Source organism: Arachis stenosperma, chromosome 3 (assembly GCF_014773155.1).
Source record: "Arachis stenosperma cultivar V10309 chromosome 3, arast.V10309.gnm1.PFL2, whole genome shotgun sequence".
NCBI classification, from domain to species: Eukaryota; Viridiplantae; Streptophyta; class Magnoliopsida; order Fabales; family Fabaceae; genus Arachis; species Arachis stenosperma.
The window spans coordinates 146,412,836-146,422,825 of NC_080379.1; the positions used below are offsets into that span (position 1 = coordinate 146,412,836).

The 9,990-nt window shown below is 33.6% G+C and overlaps 1 protein-coding gene across 1 annotated transcript; it reads right to left on the minus strand.

The window, feature by feature from the left end:
• Nucleotides 1-2,671: 2,671 nt before the first annotated feature.
• On the minus strand, nt 2,672-6,889 carry LOC130967522 (uncharacterized). The gene is made up of 5 exons (XM_057892415.1): nt 6,544-6,889; nt 5,483-5,984; nt 5,160-5,364; nt 3,568-4,065; nt 2,672-3,088 (listed from the first exon to the last, which is right to left on the minus strand). The coding sequence occupies exons 1-5, from the start codon at nt 6,887-6,889 to the stop codon at nt 2,672-2,674; spliced, it is 1,968 nt and encodes a 655-aa protein (XP_057748398.1).
• Nucleotides 6,890-9,990: the final 3,101 nt, after the last annotated feature.

The following is a 9,990-nucleotide window of genomic DNA, read 5'->3' on the forward strand; positions in this document are numbered from 1 at the left end:
AATTGTTAATGGTTGGCTATCTGGTGGATCGGTTGTTGACTTGAAATTCATTACAGAAATTTGTTGGTAATGTATGTTGTTGTTAAATACTTAAATTCCATTGTTTAGGGAAAGAAGCACCCAATTGCATGCTAATTGTTCATAATGCCATCGTCAGTAGTTGTCGTTTCATTCTGTTTGACTGCATGCACATTGCATTCATGTTACACATGTCCTTAACTTCATCTCCTTCTCCATTTTGGTTTGCCCAGCCAAATGTGCCGCACTTTGGAGACGACGTCAACGATGGTGTCATGGTCACTCTCAGATCGGGGGAGATTTCCGTCCGGGCCGTCTACAGCAAATACGGGGGCAAGAGAAGGCGCAATTGTGGCGCCATTAGCCAAGGGTGGGTGGGCTTCTTGCGCAAGTGTAACATAAGTGTGCCCAAGCTGGCCGTCTTTGAGATCTCCAGTACCCACCCAGAAGTGGAGCTGTTGGTCCAATTTATTGATTTTGAATGAATCCAACTGGGTTGATGAACTAGCTGACCATGTTTTTTTGGATTGCCTTTTCTGATTTGGCAACAACTTTTTGTCTTCTGATTGTTGATGTGTTGCAACTGCTAGACTTAACTCTTTTTGTACATGATACAATCTTATGACCGGTGTAACTAAGAACTTTTCAAAATATCAGTGTTCCTTAGATTACTTTAATTTTCCAATTCACACAGCAGCATGGATGCTCTCTACACTAATTTGCAATTTTAATTCATACAGCACCATGGATGCTCTACAATAATTTCCAGTTTAAATATAGGGCGTTACAAAATAAAGTCATATAGCAGCCTGGATATGGTCAAATTGGAAATATAACAGTCCAAAACAGTTTTATATAGCTACCTATGGTTTGTCCAAACATAGAACATCACGCATGATCTTCTAAGAAGCTAAAACACCTGCTGCATCACCAAACCTTTGCCTAATTTGAAGACCCACGTTCCCGCTGGATTTAGCTGTGAGCGCACTAAAAATAATGAATGGTTACCAAATTGTGCCTTGTGAATCATAACCCTCGTCCAAGGCAACGTCCGATGCATCGTCCCATGCCAGCTACAATGATACATTCAGTTAGCCATGAACTAGGAATCGATGAACAGCAATACATTAATTGAAAAAGACGACTAAACAAATTTGTTGGCAAAGTCTTACCTCATCCTCCGCAGACGAGTCCTCCCTTCTGCCAGTTTCACCTTCGCCCTCACCAATAAAGTATGATGCACCCTCTTGTGTGTTCATTCTGCTGTTGGGATTTAAGTGGCAGGAAACTCGATCATGCCCTGTCTGGCGACAAAGACCGCACCTCTGCACCCCCTTTCATCGTTTCCTTTCTTTGCCTCTTTCGACACCGGACCAGCTCGTGCGGTGAAAAGGACCACCATACTAGACCATTTATCTAGTTTTAACAACACTTTTAATAGCCCAACACTTGAGCCCAGCATTGGTTTCAGAAAAAATGTGCATCTCAGGGAAAAAAAATCCAGAGGCCCATCACGATTGACCCAAGTTCAACCAACTGTGTTCTAACCTAACCCGCCCGACCCGTAACACCATGGGCTTCTCCTTCGTCATCCTGTCGCCCACCATCCCGCGCCGCTTCGATCCTTCCTTGTTGGGCGTCTCTGGCAAAGCCAGGCATCTAGCCGAAAACATCACTCATTGTTATCCGACGGTGACCGTTTCCAGCTCCGGCGAGGACGCTATGCAGATCTTCATCCTCCGAACCAACGAGTCGCGACAGAGGCCGCATTTCGGAGAGCAGGCAGCTTTCCAGTGTGACTCCGCGGGAGAAAGCTTCCTGCAACTCCGTTACTCCATTGACGGGTCAGTGACGGATACGTATCCATCGCAGCTTATCTTGTATCCACGGCGCTTTTCCTTCCCTCTCAGCCCTCCTCTATCATGTCCGATTTGGCGTTAAACAGAATCACTAACAGCCATTAATTTAGTTCTTAAAACATGATAAACTAATTCCACATAAACCCAACTAATTTTTAATTGTAACAAAAATAACCAGCTACAAAGTGAAATTTGCAAACTAACCCCTCTGACACACCTACACCACTAACCAATCATAGGAGGAGAGAGAAAGAGTAATCTCTACCATTGGATTGAAAAAACAGAGAGATCCGACGGCCATCCTCAAATGGCGCACCGATCAGCCAAACATAAACATCATGTGCACTGATGTGCCAAAGCGGTTCGGCACACCGAATCCGTGCCCGTGTATCAAACCCTTGTGTAACCTATTTTCTTAAGAGGTGCTGGCAGGTGGAACCTTATGATCTTCTTTTTTGGGCCTAGGCCCGTTTCTATACCAAAAACTGCCCAAGATGGAGGGATGCGTTTTTGTTGGAGAAAGGGAAGCAATATCAGTCACTGAGTCACACCAATTTTTTTCTTCAATACCAATTTTTTTCCTTCTGCATTCATCCATTACTAACATAAAAATTTTACAATTTTTTATGACCATCATAAAGACATAAACTACTAATATCTCACGTATACTTTAAAATATTTCTCTATTTCTATAACTATTTATTCTTATTAGGTTAACATGTGAAACGAATACTATAGTCTATCACACAATTGAATATATATGTAACGAATATATGTTGATATTGTGAAGCTAATTAAATTCTAAAATGGAGTGCACTGGGATTTACGTTTTCCATTAGCATGGTTTGAGAAGGGAACTTTGGGAGGCGAGTAGCGATATACTTAGCCATGTCAAGGTAAGATTTTCTCCTCAACATTCTAACTTGCTTATTATTAACCCCATTATCATACTCAACGCTTGTTTCCTCCATAGTTCTTCTATAGTTGCAATAATTATTATTATTATTGTTTTCCTTTATTAGAGCCCCAAGTTCCTGAGTCTTCACTACTCTCCATCTTCCATTTCTCAAGTTGAAGCTGTAAAGAGGAAGGAACCGTTGGCCATACATGGCTACAAACTCTATGGCTGCTAGAATGAACTCAAAATCCTCTTCCTCCATGTAATAGGGAAAACTCACTCTGGTCCATCCAGGTTTTATTCCAACATAACCCTATATATCAATGTATAACAAACAACGGTTTTAATAAATAAAATCCTTAATATGTGGCACAATAATAATGATATCCATCAGTATAAATAAATGAAGTATGGAAATTTCTTGAGCTGCATATATAATATATAATGATTTAAAAATAAAAATTGTTATATACGATACATAAAAACTCAACTACTAAATTATTCACGATATATTTATATATAAATATATATTTTGTTTAACTTATTTTTATTATATATTTTATATTTTAATATATATATTTTATACAAATAATTAATTTATATTAGTAGATATTCTTTTGTGTACATTTAATATAAAAATATATTTATATATTTAATTTATTAATTAATTATATTAGATATATATTGAAATATAAAATATATTTTTAATATATATATATAGATAAATATATAATAACTAATTTTAATGAGTAATTTTAATATGCAAATAATATTTTGTGTTAATTTATTTACCTGTTGAATGGCTGACCTAACATCAAGAGATTGAGGTTTGCTGATATTGAGCAAATGGTGGCCATAAGGTCCAGCACAAGCGCACCCACCACGAGCTTGAATGCCAAATAGGTCATTGAGCAATGTTGCAACAAAAGGTCCATGAAGTAATTTACCCCTTTTGTTCCCCATCTCTTCCCACAAATTAAGTTCCTCTTCATTACTATTTTCTTGGTTTTGATCGTTGCCCCAACATGTTGATGAGGAATTGGTGGTAGAATAAATCACAAAGGACAAAATAGCTTGTCTTTTGGTGCTTTTGTTTCCCAAAACCTTAATGTTAGGGTTTGAGATGAGCCTCTTAAGTGCCCTGTTAATATATATTTGTTCCCTTCTTTCAATCTCTTTGTAGCCAATATATTCTTTCACCCAAAATGCTAAGGCTGCTCTTACTGTTTGGATTATTGGAGGGGTGCCCCCATTTTCCCTTTCTTCTATGTTCTCCAAGTATAACGTATCCTGCATCAATAATAATATCTATTTTTTAACATTTCAATTTTTGTATTTATGTGTAGTATCTATTTTATATACAAAAGTTTCCCAATTTTAGTTATTGGATTAAACTAAGTTGAGTGTCTATACTATTTAAATATCATATTCCATTTAATATTTGTCTAGCTCGGTAGTATTCAAATATCTTGAATGAAATTTCAAAGTTGACCATGAGAGAAATGATGTTAAGTGTAAAATGGTGGAAACGAGTTGGTGTTTACAGCATATTAGTAACAATTATAACCAATTTCAGGAGAATATATACGTCATATAGGTACTTTAAGTAATAGATTAGAAATTCAATTTGTACACAAACACTGTACACTAGTTGACATGCAAGCATCAATTTCGTTGACCCTCAATTGTCAATCATATTCTAGGAAGCATATTGGAATAACTTCATGAAAAGGAAAAGTTCAATTATTTCTCTTATCAATTTATCAGGCATAATATATATTGAGTTATATAGAGCCCATTCAACTTGCATTGTTTGGATTTTAAATATATTATTATTTGGTTGGTAAATCAAATCTGGAATTTAGAATGTTTTGAAAAAAAAAAGGTTTGAAAATAAAATAAGATTTAACATTTAAAAAAATCTCACAGCTAGCTATAGCTAGTTATGTGTTTAATTACTCCATACATCTTATTAAAGTTAATCTAATTTTATCTCTGACGATGATAAAATCGAAGACAATGACTTGATAATATTATCATTGATTGTGAGGGCGTCTCCCCTTCTCTACCGCAGCTTGGTCTCCATACTAGCATTAATTGAAAAACCATAAATACACACACAGCGTGATACTTTACGTCTTATTCATTGCTAATGTAGGCCAATCATATCAAGTTCGTCGTCGCTGGATCAGGTTGCCATTATGAATAATAAATAGAATTTAGTTAAAGACACATCATAAATTTATAATTAATAAAAAATTTAAATTATTTATATTTTTAATAAAAAAAATTATTTTATAATCTTAACGTGGAATTTTAGAACATAAATATATTTTAAAACTTAAGAACAAGAGAGTCATGATTTTACTTTTAATTATACATACCTTCTCGTCGAAGCCGTTGACATAATTCACAGTGCCACCTCCACAAATGGAGGGTGGCGAAGAATTCAACCGGTACAGTGCCTTGTTCATGAGGAGAATCCCCGGCGTGTCAGGACCACCAACAAACTTGTGCGGACTCAAGAACACCGCATCATACCAATCATCCCTCTCCTCTCTCCTCATGCAAATCTCCACATATGGCCCACTATATACATTGGTTCATGAATTTATTAGATACTATGACATGTTTAATTAAACTGTATAGTTTAATATAATATGTGTACATATTTTGACTATCATATTTATATGAAGAGACTGCGTACCTTGCTGCAAAATCAAAGCATGCAAAGGCGTTGTATTGATGAAGAAGGCGAGCAATGGCTGGTGTGTCGGAGTTTATCCCGGTGACATTGCTACAAGCAGAGAAAGATCCCAACAATGGTCTGTTGGTATTTTTGTAGGCCTCAAGTTGTAGCTTAAGGGCATCCATGTCTAGCAAGCCTTCATCATCGAGGCCAATCTCAACTACTTCGGCCAAGCTTTGCCGCCATGAAAGCAGGTTGGAATGGTGCTCGTAGGGTCCCACAAACACAACCCATCTTTCTTCTTTGCTGAGGCTCTTTACCACCCTTTCTCTCAGAATTGAGGGCACCGCGATGCCCATTACTTCTTGGAGCCTCTTGATGGCTGCGGTTGTCCCCGAACCACAGAATATGATTGCATTTTCTTCACCACCTCCTAAGCATTCCTTAATGTACTCGCTTGCTTCATGCAAAATTCTTGTGCTTCTACTTCCCACATAACTGTCACACGTGTGAGTATTGCCTATACACACCAATTAAATACCACTCATTGTTATTAAATATTCATAAACATAGTTTTATTAACCTAATTATTAATTAGTAGTTACTCACGTAAAAGTTATTTTTGTACCAGACCATACTCTAATAAAAATAGTTAATTAGATAATAATTTTATTAAATATATTAATTAAATTATCTAATAATTTTCAATTCTATAATCTTAGTCAAATAACTTCAAGATTGATAATTAAAAATTTTAGTTAAAAAACAAAAAAAGGCATAAAAAATTAATTAAATTTAATAAAAAATAATTTATTCACCTAACATTTTCTTCTTAGTTATTTTGTTCACATAAAAACAACTTGACACAATCATTTTACTTATATGATTTATAACAAAAATTATATTTAGAATGAAGTAACTTAAATAAATTAAACTTGGGGTTTAATAATTTCAAACAAGACAATTGTTATTTTATTTAATTTTTTTTCCTGAGAAATTGTTGACTGATGAAATACAGGTTCTTTAAGTGATCGATAGATGTGCATATATATAGAAAGGAATTGTGCGAACATACATACCATAAAAAGGAAGAACATGTTTGATGATGAAATCTTCATTGTATTGAAGGCTGCGACCTGAAGCAGTGTGATCAGCATATACAAGTTCTCTTCTTCCAAATGGAGAATAGAACTCAGCAGCGTTACCTATCATCTGAGATCTAAGCCAACGAAGCTTTTCCTCAACAGATTCATTATTATTACATGGTAGTTCCATCTTTACAAGCATCTTAAAGCTTTCAAAATGGTTGCACAAATCAACGTTACTCGTTTCTGATTTGGATGAAACTACCCAATCATCATTATCAATAATGCTTGGTTCAATAAATATGGGTTTCTCTGCTAATAACGTCTTCTCAACCTCCATGTTGACAATAAAACAATGATTCAAGAATTGAAAACAACACACTCACAAGAAGATGGGAGCAACGAGACGGCTTTTATAGAGTTGCAAACCTTAGCTTATATATGGATACGGTTCCGCTACGTTACCAACAGCATATTTGCCAACTTCTGTCAACTCTTATTTATAATTGTGTTTTATGGAAGTGTGTTCATGGATGTGTCTAATAAAAATGTCTTTTTTATAACTGTGTTTAATAGAAGTGTCTTTATAAATATATTTTCTGGATGTGTCTCTTTATATATGTATTTAAAATATATTAATTATTAGACACATCTACGAACACACTTCCATAAAACACAAATATAAATAAGAGTTGGCAGAAGTTGGCAGATAATATATTGGTAACCTATACTTTTCGATATGGATATTATACATATTTTTAGTTGACATTTAATACATTATTTTACATTTATATTATATTATGGGTAGCATAAGCCGCGTGGCGAAACTCTTGTAGATTTTGATTTTCAATTCCAACCTAAGGTTTTATTTCTCTTTCCTTAGGCGGTTAGTTGCTTGTTAAATGCACTCTTCTTCTTCTTTTATAATTATTACTATTATTATTATTATTATTATTATTATTAAGAGAGACAAGAGTAGATAAAGATAAAATCTATTATTTGTCTGTACATTTAGTTAAAGAGTATAATTTAAGTACATGAGAAGATAATTTGGATAAGAAAAAAGGTTGGATGATTTGCTGAAAAATAAATTTATCGGATTCCCCAAACACTTCCTTTATTAAGCTGAATTCGGATATCTCTATTACAAAGGAGGATCAAATGATTTGTGAAGGTCTATTGGGTGTGTTTATTTGAAGTGAAAATGAGACTAAGAAAAAAAAGAAAAAAAAGAAAAAAATAAATTAGAAAATAGCTATTTTTTTGTTTGGTTGAATAAAAAAATTTAAAGAAAATGAATAGTATAAAAAAAGTAGGTAGAATTCTTGAAATTTTTTTTCTCCGTATATTCGATGGAAAATGAAAGGAAAATGTATTTAGTATTAATATTTTAATATTAGTTTCTATTTTTAATTATTTTAAAATATATAAAGATAAAATTATTCTTTCATAATATTATATACTATTTTTTTCTTTTATCTTAATATATTTAAGAAAAATAAAATTTTACTCTATTTTTTTTCTATTTCTTTTTTCTTTTTTTTTTTCTTCTAACTAAACAAAGTCTAAGAGATCACAAAAGTAAATTTTTAGTGTCATAGTACAAATTTAGGTAACTGTACGGTAACTAGAGTAGAATTCTAAAGTATTTTGTTAGATTTGGACTTGACTATAAATTTTAGGTAAATGAATAATGTTTGTATAAAAGTATATTCTAAAATAGTAGTAAATTTCTGTTGCCTTTAAAAAATTGTCGAATTGCACTCTATAAAAGTATTAGTTTTGGTTACTAAAGAATATTGCAATAAATTACGTAATTAGAATATTTATCACGAATTTTGAAAAGCGAATGCTTGTACATATAGATTAGTATGATAAAAATATGAACTTTAATTGGAATGTCATTTTTTTCCTCATGTATCTCTTTAAATTTTTATGTAGACTTTGTTAAAATTACATTTTTTAGGACCCTTCTATCTTTTTTTTTTGAGTTTTATGTCCCATTCTCTATAAAAAAAATATATTATTTGGAGTATTAAAACAAACAAAATATAATAAAATAAACTAGCTATTTTGAAATATGAGATTCTTTAATTACTTATCATAAGATTACATAGAAACAAAAATGAGAAGGATATATATATTTATAAATTAAAGTGTAGGGTAGTGGAGTAGAACGAGTTAATCCGTTTGCCACTCCTACTAAATACTAAAGAGTGAGTAACTTTGTATTGGTGATGAGTTTTTGCCATTTTATATCTACTCTATTACTTTATTTTTTAAATAAATGAGCTGAGTGAAGTGATCCATCTAAGTATATATTAGACATATTTGATGTGTGTATAGGATTAACTCGACTTAATACTAAGGACTAACTCAATTTAATATTAAGCCTTAAGGGGAAAAAAAAAGAAAATTGATAAAATCTTTAAAAAATGTTGAATATTGTCAGATTTATTGTTCAAAAAAGGAATAAAATTCCATAACAAGAAAAACGTTGAGTACCATTGAATTTACTGTCGGTTTAGCGTCGCACATTAACGTCAGCTTTACTGACGAATTCACATACGATTTTGACATGGATTTCATTGGATCAAATCGTTATTGGCGGATTTCGATTTTCGACGATAAATTTGTCGATAATACTTGGAAGGAAAATGGAAGAAATAGGCACGAAGTGTTATGTGAAATTTACTGTCAGAACAATCTGTCGGTAAACCCATTTCAGTGAAATGCTACATTTCGGTCATTTGCAACGAGTTACTGGCGGATCCGCCGATAAATCCGATGGTAATGAGCCTTAAAATTCAAAGCATGAACCCCTCTACCCCTTTAATTTGAAGCTACTCTCTCTAACCTCTCTTCTCCCTTTCTCTCTCTAGTCGTGTCTGAACCTCGCCGACACCGTCAACCCCATCTCCGCTGCCATCGACGCCACCTCCCTCCTCTCCTTGCACCTCCCATTTGCCGCAATGTCTCTATTGCAGCAGCCATTGCGAACCCTGGCCTCCGTTGTAGCCACTGCTCTTCTCACTGCCAACAAGCGCCGTTCTTTGTGTCGCCAGCTTCATCATCCGTTGCCAGGTCTAGCTTTGTCATCGTCTGCCAGGTCCAGGTTAATTAATTTTTTCTTGCTTAATTTTTGTTTTATTTTTAACCTAATTTTCATAAAAAAGAAAACGTGATTTGGTTAACTTATTTGATTTTGGAGTGTTGGAAATACAATATTCTTTGACAAATGACAGTTTGTAAGTCACACATACCTTTTGGTCAATATATGAAAATTTTTAATTTCATACGATCTTCGTTAATCATTTAGCTAAATTAAATAAAATTATCGTCAAAGCATGACAAAAAAATACAAGATTATCAAATAGGATAACTCTAAGTGTATGTCACATGAAATTGTGTTAGAAGTTCATAAATTAAAATTGGAACACT